Source organism: Ceratotherium simum, chromosome 5, assembly GCF_057802395.1.
Source record: "Ceratotherium simum simum isolate JZ-2026a chromosome 5, ASM5780239v1, whole genome shotgun sequence".
In the NCBI taxonomy this organism is placed as follows: domain Eukaryota; kingdom Metazoa; phylum Chordata; class Mammalia; order Perissodactyla; family Rhinocerotidae; genus Ceratotherium; species Ceratotherium simum.
This window is the reverse complement of record NC_141904.1, coordinates 17675725-17701030: the sequence shown is the minus strand read 5'-3', so window position 1 is coordinate 17701030 and position 25306 is coordinate 17675725. Positions and strand designations below refer to the sequence as shown.

At 48.7% G+C, this 25306-nt stretch overlaps 1 protein-coding gene across 1 annotated transcript in view; it reads left to right on the top strand.

The window, feature by feature from the left end:
* The window catches only part of EPHB1 (EPH receptor B1), a 429979-nt gene that overhangs the window by 144037 nt on the left and 260636 nt on the right, over positions 1 to 25306 (top strand). Inside the window, exon 3 of the mRNA XM_004419346.3 lies at positions 11645 to 12326. Coding sequence (XP_004419403.1) covers positions 11645 to 12326 — 682 coding nt within the window. The remainder of the gene's footprint in view (positions 1 to 11644; positions 12327 to 25306) is intronic.

Sequence of the window (25306 nt, the reverse complement as noted above, 5' to 3'; positions counted from 1 at the left end):
GTAGGTGCAGGAAAGGCCAGATTGGGGTGGTGGTATTCGGAGCAATCCAGGTGCAAGTCACAGGTGATGGTGGCCTGTTGTGTGCTGTGCTGACCCGAGCACCTCTGCCACGGTGGGCTTCTTCTGGGAGCTGAGCTTTTTAAAGTGACGTTGGAGAACCTGGATCATGCCCAGTGGGGGGTGACCAGTGATCATGGCATTTGAAGAACGTTGTGGACCTGGGAACCTCAGCCCAGGGACAATCTGAAGCAAAGTCCAGGAGGCAAAGGCCTGAGACCAGAGCCCTCCCCAGGCTTCCCAGGACCAAGCTCCAGTGGTGGCAGTCCCAGGAAAAGTCCCCACTCACAGTGGCCACGTTCCCACAGTTGAGGGGGGGTAGACAGGATAGAGGGGAGTGTGTCCTCTTCCCAGGCCAGATTCGATTTTCTTGCACCCTGAGAATGGGAATTTTCTGCCACCCCGAGAATGGGAATGAAGCCAAGAGCTCCTCTAGGAAGGCGAGCCTCTTCCTCTCCGCTGGCTTGCTCTCTTGTCTCCATGACGGCTCCAGCTGGCCCACGCTCAGTCAGAACTCTCTGCACTCGTGGAACGAGGAGCCTATTTCCCCAGCCTGTAACTTCGTGTGGTGGCCCAACTTCAGGCCAGCCACCACTATGCGTTTTGAGCAGAGATCCCTCCAAGCTGAAGGGAAATGCCATCAGTCTCTCCCAGGGGTAACTCTGTTCCTCATCAACAGAGCTGGGGTCTGGCCAGAGCGGCATCAGGCAGCTGGGGGCTGGGGCCCGCAGCTCCCGCCCCTGCCTTGTTCGACAAGGCCTTGTTGGGCAGCAGTGAGGACCACATTCAATCGACAGCTTAAGATAATCACATGTGTGAGGCACTGGGATAATGACAGCTGAATACCCTGCCACCGTTGCCATAGTGACCAGCCAAGCACTGGTTCTCTCCTTTTTTTCCCTTTCTTGTTTTCTGGGCCTCCTTGTTATAAGGCTGGCTGGTGGAGTGGGGGATGAGTTTGGGAAATGGGAAAGAGGAGGAAAGGGGGAGGGGAGACCCACGAGGGGCAGCCCATTATGCTCTTTTTAAATACCCCAGCTGGGGGTGTTTTAAATCTCAACAGAGACAGAGAGAAACAGTGTCTTAATCCCCAGCTCCCTGTGAATTATTTAAAGGGATCTTGTCAGAAGGATGAATTTGTCACTGTTGCAGTGTCAACAGCAGCAGCAGCTGTCATAATGGCTGAGGACCCCACTCCAGGCAGGGCCTGGTACGAAATGCTGTTGCCTGGTGGAAGTTACAGTGGCCCTGGCGCTGTGGACAAGGAGCCCCCTCCCGAGGCACAAGCCTGCAGTGTTTCTCCTGGCGTGCTGGCAGAGAGCTGGGTGTGAAATGTGCCAGGATGCAGAGATGCAGGCCATCTGGACCTTGGGCCCAGCTGGATTCGCCTTCTACTAGTGTGGCTCCCATAGCCATGGAGTCGCTGAGCAGTGAGGGGTGCTCACCCTGGCGGAGAGTGAGGGGCAGGGCTAACCAGTGCTCATATGGCATTTGATGTGTGGGCATACCCAAGGAGGGCACACAGGCCCCACCTGGGCCACAACCACCACCCCCAACTACACACACAAACAGGCACACACACGCACACACATATGCATGCACGCACACATACACACACATGTATGTACACATGCATGCACACACTGCAGATGATGCACAGGTGCAGACAACCAGACAGACAGGAGAGAGCCATAGATCATGTACATCATGGAGAGAGAGCCCATAATATCAAGGACAAATAACTTCCCTGTGCTCCAAGAGAGGCTAACCATGTGACTCTGGAGGGCAGGGGGGCGGGTTCTCTCTTACTCAGGTTTAAGTACTTTACATGTATTATCACGTTTAACCCTCACAACCATCTCGTGAGGTAGGTATTAGTATCCCTGTGTTAGAGGAGGAAACCGAGGCTCAGAGAGGTGTAAAGACTTGCCTGTGGTCACACAGCTGGGTCTGGGGGACTCCAGAGTCTGTGAATTGAACTCCTGTCCTAAGCCAGGGGTCACCATGACCTCAAGGTTCTGGGTTAGGCAGGATGACAGCAGTGCTTCTTACTCCCAGCACTTTTTTGGTAAACACAAAATCTCCTTCCCAGCCATCTGGCTATAATCTGCTTGGGGCCGTTTCTCCCCGTCCCGCCTCAATACAGTATTTCTTGCATTTTTCCACCATCCAAGTTTCCAAAAGGATTTTGTGGAGATTCTCCGAGACTGCGGTGGGAAACAATGAGTATGTTTCCATGTTCTGATTGTGTCCTCACCCCTCTTCCCAGGCTCTGATGCATCCCAGGGAGTAAGTGAATAGTTTAGGGGATTCATTGCTTTGTCTCTCTGCGATGTGGTCCCCTTTCAAGGCTCTGGGCTTTCAGCAGGAGCGGCCTGCCTAAGTCAGTGCTCAGCTCTTTGGCACCCTACGTGGGGCTGCAGTAATGAATAGGGGCCATTCCTGTCCTCCCAGCCCAGCACATCTGGGAAGTAAATTAAGCATATTCAGAGGTGAGCTGGTGCTCGCTGCCCCGGGGGGAGCCATTGAGTAGATGGCTGCCTTGGTTGGTTGGTGTACTAAATGGTAGATCCCTCTGGGCTTGTAGGAATTGACGCCCCACGGACCACATTTTACATTTTAATTAGCCCTTTAGCTTGTCTCATATCGGAGCTCTTTCAGGCTTAGTTTATTGTCCACACAGGAGCCGTGTCCTCAGGGTCCAGGCCAATTGGCAGTGGTGGCTCCAGCCGGCCGAGCAATCTGCTGCCCTGAGGACTGTGGCCTCCTGTGGGCTCTGTGAGGTTGTGTGCTGCCCGGGCCTCAGTGGGCTTCTTGTTCAGAGAGGCAGCCATCTCTATCTGGGGGCCAGAAAGTGGGTTTTGGTTTTCCCCTGATGGGGCAGTGCCAGGGAAGTCATGTTTCCATGGCACATGGTGGCGGTGACTGTGAAATAAGTTCCTTCGCCAGCAGTTTGTGCCCAAATACAGAAGCTGAGTGGAACCAACGCCCATGAGCCGTGTCCAGTTTTGTCTCCTTGTTGTCTGAGCTGGTGGCTGATGGTGGCCCAGGGATGGCCTGGTTGGGAAGGGAGTCCAGGCTGAAGCCTGCCCAGAGGAAGCCCTGGAGATTCTGGGAGGGGCAGGGGGCAGGGCTGCTGGCTGTCCTCTGGGTCTGTAAGGAGATGGAGTTCGGCCCTTTAGTCTCTGCATTCTGCTGATCAAAGGGTAGGATGACATATTTACCTAAGATGGAGGAGACGATTTCCACACCCTGAATCATCAGCCAGAGGTGGATCTTGAGGTTAACATAACAGTGATGCTGCTGATGAGGATAAGAATGATAATAACTGGTACTTAGTGAATGGTAGTTCTATGTAGGCACAGTGCTGGATGAGTTACTTATATGATATTTCAGTCCTCATGACACTTTGCAAGGTAAATAGTATTTTGCAGATGAGGAAACTGAAGCTCAGAAAGTTGTCCGTGGTCACAGAGCTGTAACTGGCAGAGGTGGGGGCTGCTTGCCCCTGGCCACCTCTCCCGCCTCACCTCCTTCCACTTTCCCTTCGCCCAGTGCAATTTGGCAGCCACCGTGGCCTCCTGGCCTTCTTGGCAACATGGCAGGCATACTCTTGCTCTGGAGAGTTCGTTCTAGTTCCCTGAACCTGGAATGCTCTCCCGTCATGGGCCCTCCAGGCTGGTGTCTCCTGCATGTCAATCAGATCTCTGCCCAAGAGGAGACCTTCCCTGATGACCCACTGCCAGCTGTCGCTCACTATCCCCTCACCTGCTTCTCAATAGTATTTAACACTATCTGACTTCATATTATTCATGTGTTTGCTTGTTCATACCTGGTTCGGTCTATTAAAATATAAGGCCCCTGGGGGCAGAGACTTTGTCTCTTAGTCACTGCTGTGTCACCAACACCTAGAACACTGCTTGGGGAAGTAGTAGATGCTCAATTCTTTATTAAAACAATGAATTAAATGAGCTGGGTTTGAAGCAAATCAGAATAGCCTCTTGTTAGGGTAATAGAGGCCAAAAAACCAGTTTCAATGATTTCTATCCTCATCTTAAATAGCAATGTCCAGAGGAAGTGTCCCTTCCTGGACAGGCCCTGTGGAAATGGTGTACTCATGGTGGTTACTGTGATGCAGCATCATGGTAGCCACTGGGCATTCTGGGAGGGACAGGGTCTACCTGGGAGGTTGCAGCAGGGCCCCAGGGAGGGATCAACTATCACAAATCTTTCCAGAACTCCAGGCTTGCAACTGTCTTCAGAGGCGTAGAGTGGAGTCAGCTCACTCTTCTTAACTTCAGTTTATAGTGACTCTTCATTTTTGACTAAGAAATATTATTTCTTAGCTTGCTCATCCATCTGGCTCATCAGATTTGCCTTCAGATGACCTTTGCCTGTTACTGAAATCCAAATCTGTCTTTGGAGGATGAAGAATGTGTTAGAGTCTCTAAAGATTGTTCTAGAAGGCAGTGTATATGGGCCGGTGGATAGAGTTCATGGCAGTGGTTTTGAAGGGGAACAGCAGGTTTTGCGTGCACGCGCACACACACACACACAATCAGCCAACTGCAGATAGTCAGTATGCACTGACCAAATGTCAGCAGGCACTCTGGGCCACTCCAGAGTAACAGACCTTCAAGCTCTGACTTCCAACAAGTGAGTCTAACAAACCTACATCTTGGAGGAACCTCAAGGTGTCTTTCTCATACATCAAAGTCATGATCTGAAAGCCTGAGCAAGTACTTTCTAATGGGTGTCGTTGTTTTTTGTTATGCTTATCTCAAGGACAGGTGGTCATCTGCATCAATAATAGTGCCCTTTCAAAGGCTGTTAATATTCTCCTGGTTGTGCAAGGCTGCTTTGTTTCTTCTTCTCCCAGGGACAAGTTAGCCTGGTGGCACCTGCAGTAAGTCTCCAGCAAAGGACCAGGGGCTGAGGAGGCAGAGAAGTTAAGGAGCAGACCAGGGCCTTGCTCATTCCCTCAGTCTGCCAGTATTTATTAAGGGCTGGACACTGGGAATGTGGAGAGGTCTCTGGCACAGTCCAGACTCTAGGAGCAAGTCCACTGGGGACAATGGATTTGTGAGACTGCAGCAGGATTGCAGAGAGCAAGGTAGTGAGTCCCCTTCCCAGAGTTCATCAAGAGGCGTCCAGTAGGCAGCTGGATAAACAAGTCTGGGGTGTCGGGGACAGGTCAGTGATGAACCCCATGATGGCTGAGCCTTGTATGTGGATGAGATCTCCCAGGATAAAAAGTAAGAGGAGAAGGGAATGAGGATGGAGCGCTGAGAAACCTATGGATTTCACTGGTCCCAGACATTAGGGAATAAAAATGCCACTGTGTAATATCAGTGTTGCAAAGCCAAATGCATGGAATTATTTCGCTTGTTGAAATGAACTAATAAATTAGTCAAAATGTAATTCCCTGTCCTCAAGGAGCTCACAGCCTGGTAGTGGAAACCAAAGTCACACACACGAAGTAATTAACGAATAGTTCAAAACATTGTATTATCAAATGCTAAATTCTGTGGAATAAGCTCAATCATTCTTTAAGCATTTGGAGAGATGGTAGCTGAATATAAGCTGGGAAGGCATCATCGAGGAAATAAGACCTGAGCCCTCTCAAAGGGGGGAGCTTCAAAGAGAGCTGGGCTCTGCCGCCCATCTGCTGCTTGACTTTGGGGCCTGCTATTGAATATCTCTGGGCCTCAGTGGGCCCATTTGTCAACAAAAGGTCTTGGTCAACACAACCTATAGTGTCTTCCGGCCAGATCATTATTCTCTGGTTCTGTGTCTTGGAGGAGTTGAGATGGGATGAGGATAGGGTGGAAGAAAGGCGTTAGGGCCAGTCAGAACATCAGCAACAACATCAAGGGGCAGAAATGGACACAATTGCGAGGATATGGCCTTGGTTTGAGCCATTGCCATCTCTTGCCTGGTCTGTTGTCATTACTTTCTGACTAAACAGCAAGCCAGGGCATTAGTCCAGGCATGAGTAATGCCAGCCCTAGCACATGGCCTTGGGAACGCAAGAGAGAGGCCAGACAGAAGGAACATTGTTCTGGAAGAAATGGCAAATTGTAGTGACAAATTGGGACATGAAGTTACTGCAGGCATACTATTTGCAGATAATAGAGACCTCTATTGGGGTGTTGGGGTGTTGAGGTGTAGTCGGGTTCACATCACAAAGAGGTTTTTTTTTAAAAAAAAGCTATATTGAGATATTAGTTACATGTCATAAAATTTACTCATTTTAAATGTACAATTCTATGAGTTTTAGTAAGCTTACTGAGTTGTGTAACCATCACCACAATCCCATTTTAGAACATCTCTGTCACCCCAAAAAAGATTCTTCATGCCCATTTGCAGTCACTCTCCATTCCCATCCCTGGTCCCAGGGAAATACTAACACTTTCCTGTCTTAGATTTGCCTTTTCTGGACATTTCACATATATGGAACCATACCATACATGGTCTTTTGTGTCTGGCTTCTTTCGTTAGCTTCGTTTTTAAGAGGTTCATCCATGTTGTTGCATGTAGCAGTACTTCCTTCTTTTTTATTCCCAAATAGTATTCCATTGTATGACTACATCCAATTTTTGTATTATCTATGGCTACTCATATTGTTTATGAGTTCACTAGTTGATGGACATTAACGTAGGGTCTTAGGTGCCACGTTAGAGTCCAGCTGAGAACTCCAAGAAGGGTGGTCTACTGTTAGATTAGCATCAAACTGAGGGTTGATCCCAGAAGTGGAATTGCTGGGTCGAAGGGCATGTGCAGTTGTAATTCTCATAAATAAAACCAAAATTTCCATAGAGATTGTAATAATTTGCCCTTCATCCAGCTATGTATCAGAATGTTTATCTCCCACTCCCTCTCCAACATTGTGTATGGAACTTTTGTCTGACCGCAACCACCCCCCACCCAAAAAAATGTATCACCATGTGGCTAATTACTGTTTTGGTTATAATGAGTGAGGTTTAGCATCTTTTCATAGGTTTACAAGCATATCTGTTTCTTTTTTAGTGAACAGCTTGTTAATATCCTTTGCCCATTTTTCTATTTAATTATTGATGTATAGATTTTCTTTATATATCAGGGGAAATTAATACTTTATCTGTAATAAGTTACAAACAGTTTTTTCCCAGCATGTTTTCTTTTGATTTGACTTAGGGCCATTTCTGTCATGCCAATTAAAAAAAAAAAAACTTGTACAGAGCTGAATTGATCAATCTATTCATTTATGGCTTCTGAGTTTCATGTCATAATTAGTATATTTAAATTATCTCCATGGTTTCTTTTAGTATTTTTATGGTTTTATTTTTAATGTTTAAATCTTTGATTCACTGGGAGTTTATTATGGAGCAAGATATGATGCAAAGTTATGTTTATTCCCAGTTGGCTACCTAGTTATCACAACAATTTTTAAGAATGATTCACCTTTTTCCCAACTGATTTGAGTTGTGGCCAACATTTTAGACATTGAGAGAAACTATTGATTCGACTTCTAAAAGGTTTCACCAGTCACACTGCCACCAGTAGGCTTGGGAGTGCCCTTTTCTCCACATTCTTACCAAGACACGATATTCTAGCTTTTAAATTTTTTGCCAATCTGATAAGCAAATCATGGTGTTTTATTGTTGTTTTAATGGGACGAGATAATTGCCGAAAAGAACACAGGAGGCAGTGTGTCAAACGCTTAGAAGTGGAACCTGAGAAGCTGCCCCTGAATGGAGACCTTTAGGAAATGGGCTTTGAGACGGGCAGTGAGAGCATGTCGCAGAGACTGGAGCCAGCACAGGTCTTGAGTAGAAAAAATTGGGTCCTGAGTATCTACGGGGTAGTAGATCCAACACTGGTAAAACCCCCCTTTTTTACCGATCTGAGAAATGGTGTGCCTGGGACACAGGGTAGCTCACAGCCTGGTTGCGGGGGCAGGGCTAATGCATGAAAGAGTGTTAAGGGGACACATGGCCCCTTGGGTCTGGTCAAACCAGTCTCTTGCTGTCTTCTCCCTCCCCCCCCCGCACTCAGCTGAGTGAGATTCTACCCCAAAATGTAATTCTGTCTCCACCGGTCTGGTCCAACCTGGACCACTACAGTGACATCCGGTTGTCCCACCCATGCATCCAAGCTGCCCTCCAACCCAGTCTTTACTTTACATCAGAAAAATCTTTTAAAAACTCAGCTAGGATCACCTTTATTTTTCCTCCCTAAAATTCATCAGTGACTTCTAGTTACCCTCAGGATGAAATTCAGATTTCTCGACCAGACCCACTTTCCCCTCAATCTTACTCCTGCCACCTGTAGCTTTTTATGGCTCTTCTCCTGCACAGGCTGCATTCCTCACTGGCGCCAGGCCACTTTGCCCACCAAAGGGCCTTTGTGCTCGCTGTTCCTGGGCCTGGGTGCTCCGCGCATCTCTGCCTCTAGCAGACATACTTCTCCTGGCTAACCCCTATCCATCCATCCCCTCTCTGCTTGGAGGGTCTTCCCTGACACTGCCTTGTATATCAGGTGCACCCCCTCTCTTGGCACCCTGTGATTTTTCTTCATAGCACTTATCGCAATTGTAATTATTTAGTTATTTTAATAACCATTTGTCTAATTTCTGTTTCCCTCGCTAGATTATAAGCTTCATAATGCTGTCTCCCCAGTGGCTAATGGAATGCCTGGCATAAAGTTGGCATTCAGTAAATGTTTTTTTCATTGATGAGTGAATTAGGTATAACTGTGAAGCCATGAGACTGATTCCAAGTATCACAAACGAATCACAGTGTTCGCCCCTCCCTGTCCCCACCGTCATCTCCACTTACCAAAATCTCTTTCTTCAAGGCCCGCAATCCAAATTGCCACTTGCTTAGAAAGCATTTCTGCCTCCTCTAGCCCACTCTAATCGCTTATTTTTCCCACTCCGGTAGCACCCGCTGGCAGGAGAAGAATGAAGGAGGGAAAGAAATGAACGTGAGACTCCGTGATGGCCTTTGCCAAACAACAGGGAGCTATTTTCCTTTCTCTCAGTTTCTCCCTGCTATTTCCCTTTGAATATATGGCTGTATTCCCCCTAATTTGCTTTGATTGCTCCCTTAGGAGCTGTCATAGAATCAATTAGATGAGTAGGATTTTATGACTCGAGGTCACCCAGTATGATTCCTCATTTTACAGATGAGAAAACTGAGACCCAGAGAGGTTAATGTTTGAACAATTACCTCTGTTGGATCTTATAATACCAATCAATGTCATTTTCTAAGATAAATCTTCTCAATATCCCAGCTCCACAAGGATGTAAATCCTCATTCTGTTTCTATTTAAAGGCCTACTGGTGGTGACAGTTTCAGTGCTGAGGTGAGCCCCCAAAGGTGGGCTTTGCTGTGCTCCCACACAGCAAAGCTGCATTAGTCTTGGGTGGGTCAAGGGCTCTGGGTGGGATCAGGCCCCCACCTGAAATGAGGCCCACATTCCTGCTTAGACTTACATAGCCCAACTGAAATAATGGCTCGTGACACCTGCTGTGTTTAAACAATAGCAGAACAGCAAAAGAAGCCTGTCCTTCCCTCAAAAGTCATTAGGGTCACCTGAGAAAATATTTCAAAATGGCCGTGGAAAGATAGAGAGGTCTGAAAATTTGAACTACAACAACTGTCAGCGACTTGTTTTCCCTAATATATTTGCTTTCTGGTTCAGAAAAACCAGGCCAGCAGAACATAACTTTAACAAACACATTTAAATAGAACACAACACAATCTTAAAGAAGGAATAAAAAGTGGTTCCTCGACATCTAGAGCATCAGTAAGAAATTAAGCAAAGTTCAGGTGAGGTTTGACAGTGTGCAAGGGTCCTGGAAGGAGCTCACCAAAGACTCTAGGCTGGGGGGGAACTGGCCCCTGGGAGTGCTGGGAGGGGCTAGAGGAGAGAAGGGCCATGGATAGACTGTAGGTCAGGTGCCTCAGTGGCGGGGCCTGGGCAGCCGGAGTGGCCATGAGGTCACTTTTCAGACTTAGGAGTACAGGGCCAGCTCTCCATGTGTCCATTTCTCCTCAGCACCATGCCTGGTCTTCAGATGCCCTGGCACAAATTTGAAGGACGGCCTTGCCTCTGCCTTCCTACTCCTTCAGGGGACTTAATTCTGTGCCAGAAGCAACTGTCATATACTTCCATGCACACATGATTTGATTTTAGCTCTTTTAATGAAGAATTCTAGTGGATAAATTTCAACTCCACCCTGTGAATAATAAGCAATTAGCACAATAAAGAAATGAGTACTATTTGGTTACTTTTATCACCACTGCTAAATAGTCAAGGATCTTAATCCATTTTCTCTTTACATTTTAAGAAGTCGAATTTCTTCTTTTCCTTATTTTCTTTTGGCAAGCAGAACAGAACTTTAACAAAGACATTGAAACCTCCTGGGAATACCCCCAGTACTTGAAATCAGGGTCCTGAGAGCTCCCCAGTGTGGGCAGCTGCTTCCTCTCCCAGCACAAGGAAGAGAGAATGACCAGCAACTCTTCTTTGGCCCCTGGTCCCGAGTGGCTCAGTTAAGGCAGCCGTGCCTTCATGGACCCCCCTCCCCTTATTGCCTATTACTGAAATAAGTTATTAGTTGAGTTTCTTTGGCCATTCAAAGCACTTCTTTCTGTCTCCTCTCCTCCCCATCTCCTCTTCTGGCCATGTGACCATGAGCAAATTGCATTATGTCTTTTCATCTGTAAATTGGGGATGATGTGTCTAGTTCTGAAAGTTGTTGGGAAGATTGAGAGTCATCACTTAATCAATGCATTGTTCCTCCTCTTCTTCCAGTCTACTGAGCTGCTGAGAATGAGAGCTATCTTTTCCAACATGAATCACAATCGTCTCTCCCTCATTAAGAAGGTTTCCTTGCTCCCTAAGTAACACTCTCCAACATTCTCTTCCATCACATCTTTGCTTGAAATTCGCACACAATGAAGCTTAATTTGCTTCATTAAGGATCTCTCTTAGCAGCCCCTCCTCTTACCAGTTTTATAGACTAGCTCTTTCAAAGAGATTGATGTTATAAAACAAAAGTTTATGAGAATCTAAGTTTGTTGAGAAATTCTGAAAAGCTATATATTCATATGCTTTTCAGAGATATAAAGGAGTTTCACCACAAAAAGAAATTAGGTTCAGAAATGAGGATTTCCAAGGTGAGGGTCTCATACAGTCAGACCCCTAATCCACAGAGTGACTGTTGAGAGTAGAAGCTGTGGCACTGAGGAAGAAAGTCCCTGCCATTATGTGGGGCTAAAAGCTGCAGGTTGTCCCCATGGATGTAATAAGCCATAGTCACAGCATGAGAGTTGTGGCTTAGATGAAGGAAGGTTTTCTAGAGTGAAGTCTGTTATGTTTTGGGATGCGCTGCAGAGAAATATTCTGAAGTCTGCTTATAAGGAGATCTTTAAAAACAACTTAGGGTTAGGTGTGTTCGTTTCTCAAGTCAAGCAGCTGGACTGGTGAGCTTGTAAGGTCCCCTCCAGTTCCAGGCTTCTCTGCTCTGCCTCTCTTTGTCTTCTCACTCTCTATTTTGTGTTTTTGCATGTGTGTGCCTGTGGCCTGCCTGGTACAGTGGGAAGAAGTCAGTGGCTACGATGAAAACCTGAACACCATCCGCACCTACCAGGTGTGCAATGTCTTCGAGCCCAACCAGAACAACTGGCTGCTTACCACCTTCATCAACCGGCGGGGGGCCCATCGCATCTACACGGAGATGCGCTTCACTGTGAGAGACTGCAGCAGCCTCCCCAATGTCCCAGGCTCCTGCAAGGAGACTTTCAACTTGTACTATTATGAGACTGACTCAGTCATTGCCACCAAGAAGTCGGCCTTCTGGTCTGAGGCCCCCTACCTCAAAGTAGACACCATTGCTGCAGACGAGAGCTTCTCCCAGGTGGACTTCGGGGGAAGGTTGATGAAGGTCAACACGGAAGTCAGGAGCTTTGGGCCTCTTACTCGGAATGGCTTTTACCTTGCTTTCCAGGATTATGGAGCCTGTATGTCTCTCCTTTCTGTCCGTGTCTTCTTCAAAAAGTGTCCCAGCGTTGTGCAAAATTTTGCAGTGTTCCCAGAGACCATGACAGGGGCAGAGAGCACATCTCTGGTGATTGCTAGGGGCACGTGCATCCCCAACGCAGAGGAAGTGGATGTGCCCATCAAACTCTACTGCAACGGGGATGGGGAGTGGATGGTGCCCATTGGGCGCTGCACCTGCAAGCCTGGCTATGAGCCCGAGAACAGCGTGGCCTGCAAGGGTAAGCCCTGGAGCCTCTTGAGGCCTCTGCTTCCTGCTCACCTGGGGCAGGGCTGAGTCTGCAAGGTTTCCCTACCTCCACATCTGGATCATACAGAAACAGAAGAGCGTATAATTGCTTATTATAAAGCTCTGAGAAACATCCATCCCCAGTGCTAGGCCTGATGATTTTCCAATTGTGTCCAACCAGAGTGTCCATTTTCATGGTGCGGGGAAGAGATGGGAAGAATTCCAAACGTGGATAATAGCTTAATAACCAGTCAGTTTTATTTAGTTTTGGGACAGAGACATTCATATTCTCTCTCTCTCTTTCAGACACACACACACACACACACTCTCAAGCATCCTGTGTCTAGCCCCACACTCTGAGGAATGGAGAATTTGGGTTGTCCTGGACAATTCATTCAAGGGTAATTGAGAAGTGACTGAATTTGGAAAATATTTTAGTTCATTTCAGTCCAGCTCCCACAGCACTTAACTTGAACCCAAGTAGCTCATTAGCTCAAAGCCCTCTGCTGGGCTGTCTTTCTCCAGGGGCTCAATGCCAGGCCTTGGGGATAGGGCCTATCCTTTGGTGTGTTCTGGGTGGAAAGGAAGCTATTGGAATGGGGGTGGGACTGTATTACGTGCTGTGTTACCTTTGCTTTTGAATGATGCAAACTCTGCAGTTTGGGGGTATCAGGATACTGTGTGCTCACCGTGGCTCTTCTCAGCCCTAGAGAGCACATGGCCAATGTGTGGCAATAAATGTGCTGAACTGGCTCAAGGCTTAGTCTCTGGGAGTGAATAGAAGGTTCTAGAGGACCCACAGTTCACCTCTTGCCTAAATGCATGGAAGCTGAACATGGGGGATTCCAGAGCTGGGGAAGAGAAACCTGCTGTCCTTTATTAAATTTTGCCTGTGGCCTTCAAAGTTTCAGATTCTTTCAAGAGCAAGGCTTCCCACACGAATCTCAAAAATCACCACCTTGACCCTAATTCATCACTCAGGTGGCCCCTAGTCCTCTGGGGACAACTTGGAGGTGGGGGGCTGTATTAGCTCCTCCTTCTCCTTCATGAGCTTCATGCCAGCTGTCCTCCCTGTGGTCAACCCCACCTGCCTGAGCACCAGACCATCCCTTGTGTGTCTCCTTCCTCACTTACCTTGCTCCCCAGAAACCTGCAGGCGAAGCACGAGGCAGAGGCTTGCTAATGCCCTGCAGCTCTGCCATCCTCTAGACTCAGCTAATTGCCTGGTCCTGGGCGCTGGCATCGCCTGTCTGAGGCCTGCTGAGAGCGGAGAGCTGCGCCTTTGTATCTTTATTGGATTTCTTGGTTATGGTACCCGTGATGGATGGTGTGGAAACAGAGGGGAGAGAGTGCCAGATCAAGTGATGAATCAATGGAGACAGTTTTAAAACCAGCCGGGCCTGGTCCCACAGCGCTCCTCTTTGTCCCATTGGTGGGGGGAGGGGCGGGAGGTGCCCTCTTGTCATATGTCAGGGTCCAAGTGAGGACCCAGGCACCAGGCTGAGTTCTTAAAGGTGCAGGTGCAGCAGCTGCCAGGCACCCTTGCAACAGTGCAGGATGATTTCTCTAGGCTTCAAAGGGCGGCCATGCCGCGCTTGCTGGCTGGGGTCCTCTCATTTTTCTCATTATTTCCTGAGCAGAACGGCAGGAACCAGAGCAACCATTGACTGGTTCTGACTTAATTGGGACTCTGGGAACAGGCTCTGCTTTCTTTGGGCTAATTGGAACTTTTCTCTTTTGAGGGGTTCTGCTGTCCGAGTGCCTTGTCAGTCACCTCCTGTGGTTGTCCTGGGAGGGCTTATGGGGACAAATATGTAAATCCAAGTGGTTTCTTCCCATTCTCCCTACCCAGCTGCAACCAGCTCCCGACTTTTGGTAGACGTTCCTAATCTAGAGTTGTTGTGCACCTGGCTTGACTTCACAAGCTGCTTATTGCAGAGTCATTGGAGGATGGAGGAAATGGGGAGCCCAGGGCACCATCACTTTGCCATTTCAGAGACACAGGCAGCCACATTTTGGTGGCGTTTCTGAGAGTGGAGAGTCAGCAGCATCATGGGTCCTGAAGCCCAGCTGCCTGGCTGAGCTCAACACAGAGAAGCCCTGTTTTCCCTGTCTTAAGAACTTTAAGCTGCATCCTCCAAATTCTTTGCCCTTGGCTTTGCTGGTAATCCTGCCTTGATGGCTGAGCCAGACCTCCCTTCCCAGGGCTCACAGCGGGCTTCCTGTGGGGAGGTGAAAGGGCTTTGGGCATAGATGGCGATCTTGGGAGAACTCTGCACCCTAAGGGTGAGCAGTACCTGTGGGGGGGATTTGTGACTGGTCCCCATGGTGTATCTTCAAGGGAAGGTACCACACCCATTTTGGGTGCTCATCTTGTGCTGTCAGGTGGTCACCGTGGCCCTTCATAGCAGTTCTGGGGTGGCCTGCTTAGTAGAGCCAATCCTCACAAAGCCAGGAGCATGGAGAATGGTGGATGCCAGAGAATTGTGGGTAGGAAACAGCAAGCCTCCATCAGCTGTCCTGGTAGGACTGGAGAAGGAAGGCAAGCTACTCTCTCCCAACACAGCCCTGAGAATTAATGCCCTGGAGCAGAGCTGGGCGAAGCCTGGATAGTTCTGTGATTCACACAGTTGTGTTGATCTGATAAAATTTCTTTTCTGGATTTTGCACATGTCAAATCTACAGGGTGGTGGAAAGAATATCCTTTATATTATTTTTCTGGAACAACAGACTTTCATGATGGGCGGGAACCTTTTTCTCCTGACCTGCTTTGCATCTGCTAAACCCTCGCCTGTCCAAGTCATGGTGACCAGTTGCTTAGTTGTACAGAAGCACCTGGAGACCAATTAGGCAGCCCAGCCAGCAAGGAGTGGTCCTGGCCTAGAGCTGTTCCTGTTGTGAGGAGGAAGGGTGTGTGAGGGACAAGCAGAGAAAGCTGTGGGGGGAGCTTGAACATTAGAATGTGCTACAAGCGGCTTGCACACTTTCTAGAGGGCTCCATGGCCCAAGGACTGTTCTGGACTCCTTTCTGCACACACAAGTTGGACCCATCGGGCAGAATCACAGCAGCCTGCTGATCCCACCAATGACTCTGACCCCATCATGTGCTTGTCTCTATGAAACCGTTAATTACTAGGAAAATGGCCCATCTGCCCCAACTTTAAGTTTTGTTCTCATAGTGGAGCAGATTAATGAGAAATCATGACTTTGTTTTTTCCCACCTCCACACCTTCCCTGCTCGGGTTGATGGCTAAGTCAGTTCTCTGGGTGGGTCCCTGCAGCCTAACTGGCCCTGGGCCAGGGAGGCCAAGAGTTGGTGCTCGGCAAGCTCTCTCTGTGCTGTGGAGCCCAAAATATTGCATCACCTGAAGTTGGACTCGGGGGAGGATGGCTGGGTTAGGGCTGATAGTTTCTGCGGGGAACCTGGCCTGAGCAGACCTCTTATCTGTCTGTTAGAAGCTTGGGGGCTGCAGTATCCCATATGGGTGCCCAAGGAGGGGTCCCAGGTGCTGGGACAGCCTCTGGCAGCCAGAGCCTAGCTGGAGCAGAGTACCCATGGGGCTTGGATCTGCTTCTGCCCCTGAGCACCCCCTGAAGGCCTGGCTTTCCCTCCCAGGCACAGTCCCTGGAGCTTCCAGAAGGAGCTGCTTCATTAGCCTGCCTCTCAGCCACTGCCAGGACTCAAGAAATGACAATGCTGTACATAACCCTCCCTTGCTCCTGCCCCATGGGTGTCCAGGATGGCCTTGGCTCACCACTGCAGAGCGTTCACACTGACCCGTGGTGCCCAGGCCTTCACTGTTGGTGCTGTCACTTGCAGAGGGGTGCAGGTGGATGAAAAGGGGAAGGGGGTGTGTCAGGTAGAGGAGGCCTAACCTGGAGACAGGAGCTGGTTTTAGTCCTCGCTCTGCTGTGAGCTTCTGGATGGTTTTTAGGTCAGCCCTTTTTCCCTGACAGTCCTAGCTTCTCTGCCTACTTCTCAGGATATGTGAAAATCAAGAGGGATAATGGATATGAGAATGCTCTGTAAGCCAAGCAGTGCCATGTATTGCCAAGTGTCGCTGCCCTTAAGCCCTAAAGCACCCTGTCTGACTCTGGTTACCCAGGGAATAAGGTTCTGGAATGAAGGTGGTATGTGGTGCCCCCACCCAGAGACACAGGTCAGCATGCATCCTCATGTTCCATCATCACCTGCCTGCACCTGCCCAGGCCCAGCTCCATGACCACCAAGCAGTGGCCAGTGAGATCAGCACTTAGACATGGTCCACAGTCCCTCCACGGGTCAGTCGGTCAGGTAACACTCATTTGAAAGGTGTGGCTCAGGTGGCCTGCCTTGAGGCAGGTGGTCTTTGCCAGCTAGAGGTCTGAGTGGGGAGAGAAGACTCCCCAAGCCTGAGAGACAACAGTGGTCTTCTGAAGCAGCAATTGTTGATCCCAGGGTGGGCATGAGAACCCCAGGAAAGGCTTTATAAAATGACATCCCCAGATGCCCCCTTCTGAGACTGCAACTGGGTAGGTCTGGTTGGGTCCCGGGCCGAGAACCCCGGATAGAAGCTCCAGACCAAGACTATCTATGTAGCTATGGAGTCTAGAAGAAGGGGACCCCGGGAGAGGTCACTGAAGGTGTCCTCAGGCTTGTGGGACTTGTAGAAATGGTGGACTGAGCACCTGAGGGGACGTAGAAGGAGTCTGGGAGGCGAGACTGCAGAAGCGGGCTGGAGGCTGGGTGGACTGAGCACGGGGCCTGCAGGCCTACAGGGAGGAGGTGCTCGGAGCATCAGTGCACCTTGAGTAGGGGCTGTGAGAAGGCTGTGATGAAGCCCAAGGGTGTGGACGTGACACCTCAGCTGCTAGGAAGCCCAAGAGGACTCTGGGCAGAAGGGGATGGGCAGAGAGCTGAGGTCAGACTGTCCGGGGGTTACAGAAAAGAACAATCTTCTCATAGCTGGCCAGCATCAGCTGTTCACTCAGGACTGTCCTCAGAACAGCAGGGGTGCCACCTCTGTCCTCAAGGGCACAGTCAAACCTGCAGGGTTCCCATTTTCTGCTCAGGGACTGCCAATCAGGGTTGGAGCAGAGGACCTGTGTCCTGTAACCAGAATCCACGTGGCTTTTCCAGGGGCTCTGAGGTCAGCTAAGACCGTTCCAACTCTGGGTGTTGGCAGGGCCTTGACAACTCCTGAAGAACAGAGCAGTTCTTGGTTCATCTGTCTCCCCGTTTTGTGTCTCTCCCACTCCCCAGGTATCTGTGAGAGCCCTGAGCTGGGGCCTGAAACCTGGTGGGCACTGCCTTGTGTGGCCCTCCCCCCGTGCTCCTCGGGCCGGACCCTTCCCTGCCGTCTCCCTGAGGTCTCCTCTCCTTCCACAGCTTCTTCTTCACTCCTCTCCTCTCTCCAAATGGGGACTTTTTTCCTTGGTAATTTTCCACCTACATGTAAATTTCTTCATGCCTGGAGACCCAAGGGACATTTTGAACCTTTCAACAGTTTTGGGGCCTTTGTCAATGTGAGCGGCTGAGATGAGCCAATTTATATGCCTGAGGGAGTTGAGAAGAAAAATCTGCAGGATTCGAAGGTGGAGGAAAATGTGTCTAATTTACCTCCTCTTGGAAAAAGAAGTTTCTGGGGCCAATTTCCATCTCCCTTAGGGTTGCTGGTCCCAGCTCTGGGTCTCCACCTGCCTGCTCATCCTGGGTGCTGAGAGGAAGGTGGGGGCCTGAGGGAGAGCGTGTGCATGTGTGTGCGAGAGAGAGAGAGAGAGAGAGAGAGAGAGAGAGAAAGAGAGAGAGAGAGAGAGAGGCTGCTGTGCTGGAAGCTGCATTCAGGGCCCTGAGGAACGCTTTCTGCTCTCCTGGCCCATTGGTAGTTGGCTGGTGAGTGAGAGGAAGGCCACAACCCAGCCTCCTCTCAAGCCCCTGGGAGACCAGCTCAGCTCAGGGTGGGGGGGGGGGGCAAGGTCATTAACACTGCAGCCCTGTAAGATGAGCTTCATAATAGGATTTCCCAACAGGCTACTTCATTTAGAAATCTCTTGGGCCTCCTCTGTTCCCCACGGTGGCCCTGCCTGGTGCCCTCCAGAGAGGAATCTGATGTAATTGGCTGGATGTAATAGGCTGTGACACTGGTGTGAACAACAGGAAACAGAGTTGGAAGGATGCCCTTCTGCCACACTGGCTCCAGTGTACTGGACACAGCTGCCCAGTCCTGGAGCTGGAGGTGGCAGAGGATGGCAAGGGGGCAGAGGGATTGGGGAGCTCTGGGTTCCAAATCCCTTTGTGCTCTGCACTGCCCCTTCTGCCTTTGAAAGACATGGGTGGAAGCACCCAAATTCCACTGGTGTTGACCGAACAATCATGAATCTCCCAGGTCAGCGCTAGAGCTGCTGAGAGTGATTTGGCAATGTCCTGTGCATGCGAGCTGCCCTGGGTGGAGTCCATGACTTAATAAGTATATATTATCAAAGATGGCGAAGACGACACCATATGGTTATTACTGAGGTGGTGTGGGTAACATCACTGGGCCAGGAGTCCAGCTGGGGTCCCAGTGTCACCACTTACTGCACCAGCATCTGCCGTGAAGAACTGTAGGATCTGAAACTGTGCAAGCTGGGGTGGGAGTGTGCGGGATGCTGAGAGACCATCTATTCTGACCACCTCATTTGTCCATGGAGAGGGTGGCCAGGGAGCATTTCCAGCACCAGTCTAGAGAGCCCCCGCTAGTTAATGTCAGAGCGAGGATTAGAACCCATGGAGGCCACTGTCTCTGCTTCTGAGACTGGGTTTTGTTGAAATTAACCATCCTTAGAAGCATAGCATGAGTTTTCAGGAATAGCAAACTCCTCTCAGCTGCTCTTTCTGAATATTCTCTTGTGTCTATGTTGTCCTTGTTTTTCTCGGGGTCCAGATGCTCCTGGAGCCATGCTCCATGGTTATATATTTCCTCACTGTATAGCACAGAGCTCCATGATGACCATCACCATCTTATTTTTAGCTCTGGGAGCAGCACCAGAGAGCTCTGACATGTTGACCTGCCTGTGAGCCATCCAGAGGGCACACAGCATCTCAGGGGGTGACCCCCTGCTCTGGGGAAGGATGCAGTCTAAGGCTTTGTGCTTACAGAAGAGGACAGAGGGAAGGGGTTTGGGGATGTGGGCTGGAGGCCTGGTTTTGGCTCTCTAATCCACATCCAGGATCAGCATGGGCGCCAGGGCTGCATCTCAGCTCAGGCAGGGTTGTGGTCAGACTTACCCCTTCGCTTTCTGTCCCCTTCTCTCTCTGGAGCTGGACAGTCCCTTTCTGCAGAATTTGAGCACCAACATCTGCAGAAACTTCCTTGCCTCGAGGGGGAATAACCACTTTTGAGTTTGAAACATGGAGATGAAAAATCGTGCTGAGTCCAAGCCTGCCTGGAGTGGGGTCCTTCAGTTCTGGGCCCCGGGGAGCTCTGATAGTCTGAGTTCTGTTTCCACTGCTTTGGGCCATTGACAAGCTGCGTAAATACTGCCCTAATGCTCCTGGGCCTCAGTTCGCCCTGAAGGCAGTGGGATGAAGAAGACCTAGAAGAGTCAGCCCAAGGCTTTTGCAAATGGAGAAAGAAAGCATCCCAAACAAGCCTTATTTTGCCAACAGGGCTTTGACAGGGACATTAAGAGAAGGGCAGTCTTGACCTTTCCCTAGAGGAGAGGTATCTGCCTGTAGATGTCCTGTCTACACTCTCCTTGCTGGCTGAGCTAAGGACTTGAGTACCAGTTATCTGGTAAGGCAGCTGAGTCCCCACTTCTGTTTAAGGGCCAGTTAATGAGGCAGGGCAGGCAAACCCTGGGGAGGTGGGGTTTAGTACAGAGGAGCATGTTTGGGTCTGCTCTGGCCCCAGGAGCTATCCCATATGACAGAGTGCATCCCGCCTTCCTGTGTGCCCACCCAGCCTGCTGCAGGATGAGTCTGTACAGTTGCAGGTGTGCCGGACTCATCTTCCTGTGTGTGTGTATGTGTGTGTGTGCGTGTGTGTGCGCGCGCGCACGCACACATGCATATTTATGCATGGCCAGGAATGACAGGAGGAAATCAACTTGGCCACAGCAGAACCCTGGAGAGGTTGGTGGTGGGAAGAAGGCATCTTCGGGAGCCTCAGGAGGCCTTGGAATCACAAGACAGAAATTCAGGGCCAGGGAGGCCAAGCCCAGCCCTGACAAGCATTTTCTTTGAGGGTAGGACCCAATTCCTGAGAAGGGCTGGACAAGGAAACCTGTCCTTTGGTTTCTGGCTTGTCCTTGGCCTCTGTCTGGAATAACCCACCAACCCTCTGTACACACATTCCTAGTGGGGGCTGGAGTTACTTGGTCTTCAGGTGTGACCCTAGGGGGCCTACTCTGGTCATCTCCTTGCAGGCCTCAGTAGTAGTGGCCTCCCGTTCCTCAATCAAGTTGGATTCTACTCTTGAGTTCATGTGGATTGAGTGGTCCCTCTGTGCATTCTTTCTTCAGGTACTTATTGGGCACCTACTGATGCCAGGCCCTTTATATTTATGTACTCAGATTGAGCAATTTTATTTCTAAGAATTTGCTGCATTCTTAGCTCTTAGAAAGTGCTCCCAGTGTCCAGAGGACAACGGGGCTGCGAGTGGTTCTCTTGCCCTGGAGAACCCGGTGGAGCATGGCCTCTCCAACCTAGATGAGACCTGTAAGGACAGTGAGTCCAGCTCACCAGATGACAATTACTTTGCTTTCCCATAGTGGACCCCAGCCTCTTTTACCCACCTCCAGTGGTGGGACCCTCAGACTTCCCGAGGCAGCCTGGGGCATCTCTGAGCCCTTCTTCCTGGCATTGAAATGGATCAAGGGTCCACTGCCCTAGTCCCTGGGGTGGAACTTTTACACAAATCTCCCCTCTCCCAATTTATCTTTTTGTGTTATTATTTTAAAAATGTTTTGAACATGTAATACACATGAAAAGTAAGTTTCTCTCCAATTCTTATCCTCACCAGGGTCCCTCTGTGTTATAGTTTCTGATATTCTCTTCCTGAGAAGGTCCATGCATTTGCACGCTCAGAATATAGACATATCGTTTTCCCACCTGCATAAGGGCACACTTTGGTGCCCCTGCCTTTCTCACTTTACAATGAAGGTTATCAGTAGTTTGGTTGTATTGCCTAGAAATCTGCCTCATGCTTTCCAATGACTGTGTGGTGTTCCATCGGATGGATGTACCTTTATTTAATTGGTCCTTCATTTATATCCATTTAGGTTGCTTCCTGTTTTTTGTTATTTCTTAACAATGTTTCATCAAACGTCCTTGTTCATTCATCTTTGTGCTTATGTGTGAGCACGTCTGTGATACAAATTCATTAGTTAATTTATTCAATGAATATTTATTGAGGCCTTTCTATGTGCCAAGCACTTTTCTAAGAGCTCAGAATGCAGCAAATTCTTAGAAGTGAAATTGCTGAATCAGAGTGTATATATTTTTAATTTTGATAGATATTCCCAAATAATTCTCCCAAAAAAGGCATTTTCTACCAATTTTTGCTCCCACCAACAATGTATGAGAGTTCCTATTCCTCATACACTTGCCAAGATAATAAAATAGCCATCATTTTTATCTTTGCCAATTTGGTAGATGAAAACCCGCATCCCACTGTGGTTTCTGTTTGCATTTGTCTTGCTATGAGTGGCCTTGATCATGGCGAAGTTCCATGAGTCGCTCTGTTCCAGAGTTGAGATACAAGCTTTCCTATATAACGCATGGTGAAATCTGGTGAGTCTGCGTGTTGCAGAGTTAGGAGTTTGCTCACTCCTCGACATGGTCTACCTTCACTTTCCTCTGTTCCATCCTCTCCTGCCCTGCATCCCTCCCTTTACATGTTCTTGGCTCACCTCTAGCATCAGGACATTTTGGCACATGCCGTGCACCTGTTTTGGCATTTTCTAGACTGTGATAGGTGAAAGGTCCTAAGAGATGGGACAGGACAAGAGCAGGTGCTGGTGCTGAAGGGCCTCGCCATTCTCGTGGTCCAGTCTCAGGAAAGCCGGCCCAGCCTGGTTCGGTGGGAAACACACCTCACTTTTCTATCCTCTCTTCCCTTCCTGGGGCCTGTTCTGGGCTCCCTGCTGACTCTATTGCAGCCTTGCTCTGCCCCTGCATCTCTCAGCTCTCACCCTTTGGCCCAGTCCCTCCACCCCACATCCCTTCCTTTAACTCTCCCAGCTTACCTCTGGGGCCTGAGCTCACCCTGGTGACTCCCCATCAGCTGTCCCTTCTCCAAGTCACCAGCCCTCAGCCCTTGCCTCCTCCAGCCTCCTCTTCCTTTCTTCTGCATCAACCCACTCTCACCAGACCTGCCACCCCTTCCCTGACAGCCCTGAATCAGTCTCAGCCCTGTCCCTGACTAGGTGGCTACCCCGCAGGCCAGAGCATACACCTTCCCCAGCCCCGCTGAAGCCTCAGGCTGTGCTTCTGGCGGTGAGCCTTGTCGCAGCCCTGGGCTGCTGCTCCCTGCCTCCATGGGCATCTCTTTTTAGTTTTTGCCTTCGAACCCTGCAGCAGCTCTTTCTCTCTGTGGCCACGCACTTCCTACCTCCCTTACTTGCCTCAGTCTTTCCTCCCGTCCCTTCCCCTCCCTTCCTGTCCCCTTCCCTCCTCACCTCTCCCTGCCCCTTCCCTCCTTCCTCCCTACTTTTCTTTTAAAGTAAATATATTCAAGTTAAAAAGTAAGTCAACTTAAAGAAAAATGATAAATAATAAATTAAAAACCTGCATATGGCTAAAGCAATAAAGACAATATGCAAATGACTGATGTTTGAAAAGAATGCTGACTTGCCCTGTTTACCTGGGCTAAGAAAGCAGCTTGTACACCCTTCAAGGTGGTCTCACATTTCATTGTCAGATCATGGTGATGTTATAACTTGGGTACAGAGCAAATTTTTCTGGATTGGCTTCCAGCTTGCACTGAAGCACTAATACAGTGCGGCTATCATTTATAGAGCACTTACTGTGTACCAGATGTTCTGCTGAATTCTTCTCCCACTTTATCTCTTAAATCCTCACAATAGCCCTTTGAGGTACATACGATTATCATCTTCATTTTTCAGTGGAAGATACTGAGGCACAGAGAAGCTAAGTAACTTTGCCAAGGTCATTCAACGTAGGACTCTGAGGCCTGGCTGATAACTGCTATTCTCTACTCTCCTCCAACCCCTCAGCAGCTGGAGATGAGAAAGATTCGCTTAGGGGCAGATTTGTGATTTGTGATGGGAGCTGGGGCTTCAGTGTCCCATTTGGACTGAGACGTAAACCTTCACTAAGGTGCCCAAATAAAAGCCTCCAGAGTTTGCTCTGCATTTCCCATTGGCTAGGGAGGAACCAGGAGGTTCATGGGGTGACCGTGCTCCCTGGAGAGAGTGAATTCAAGCACCTACCACCTCCACCGTCAGCCCACCCCTCACTCACACTCTTCTTCTCCTCGAGCTCCTCACCAACTGGGCCACGCCTGATGCTTCTCTGCATCACGAATGCCTACTCTGTGCCATCTGGTAATTGAGAACAAAACAAAATGCATTGAAAACAAAATTTGTGGAACCAGGATGTGAGCTGAGGAGGATGAAAGGCTTTGCATTAGGATGTGTAAGGAAACATCCCAGCAGCATTGAGTCACGTAAGCTCCAAAGAAAGTAGTCAGGAACCTGGCGCAAGTCTGCTAAGGCGTGTACTTGCAGAGGTGACGATGGCAGGACCAGATGGAGGAAGTAACCAGGGATGGCAGAGGCCTCGTCTGTCTGTTGTCCAATATAGTGACACATTGTGCACACGCACACAGAGCAAAATCAACAGAATGGTTGCAAGCCCATACGTCATGAAACCCTTTCATAAAAAGTTGAGGATAATGTCCCAGTTTGACAGAGGACATAAGGTCAGTGCAACGTGTGTATTTCAAGTGAAAAATGACAATCTGCTCTTTGCACAAGATGGATAGAGCTTCTCATTGAAATTGTATGGAAAATGCAAGAACTCTGCCAAATCACGAACTTGGCAAAAATTTGCCTGTTCTGGGAATTAGGCGATTTGAGGGTTTCTGTTTGGTTTCTGGGTCTGTCACACACATGCCTGCACTGATCTGAATGTGGAGGCCTGGGGACTGGGCTCTGCTCTTCTCGCTGGTTCTGTTTGTCTGCCGCTCTGCATCATTGGCCAAATTCGTCTCCTCTGTTTTCTCTTCTTTTCCTCCATTTAGTCTATTCTCTTGTCTGTCTGCTCTCTGGACTTGATTTGAAAAGAGAGAAAAAAGAAAACACATTCCATTGATAGAATTTTAATGAATGGGTGGCTGTTTCCATTCATTGCTATTCTTTTTTCCCTAGGAAACTGTTTAGATGCAAATTGCAATAAAAAAGGAATTTTAACATAGTAAAATACAGAAAATCAATGTTTATCATTAAAATCAGTTGCAAGTATGACAAGAGTGATTTTCGTCATCAAAATTATTAACATATAATCACATATGTTGATAATAATCATTCATTAAAAAGAACGACTTTTTTTTTTTTTAAAGTCTTTGTAAAATGCCCTGCTTCTCTGTGCTCATTTCTTTATTTTTTTAGAGCATATTTTGCTTCTTTCGGCTGCTTCAACCCCATTCTTGATTATTCTTGGCTTATGAGAATTTTTTCAAGCTCCTTTATCCCCCCCCAACATCTTTTATTTTTTTTTATTTATTTTTTTTAATTTTTTGTTTATTGCAGTAACATTGGTTTATAACATTGTAAAAATTTCAGGTGTACATCATTGTACTTCCATTTCTGCATAGATTACATCATGTTCACCACCCAAATACTAATTACAACCCATCACCACACACATGTACCGAATTATCCCTTTCACCCTCCTCCCTCCCCCCTTCCCCTCTGGTAACTACCAATCCAATCTCTGTCCCTATGTGTTTGTTTATTGTTGTTATTATCTACTACTTAATGAAGGAAATC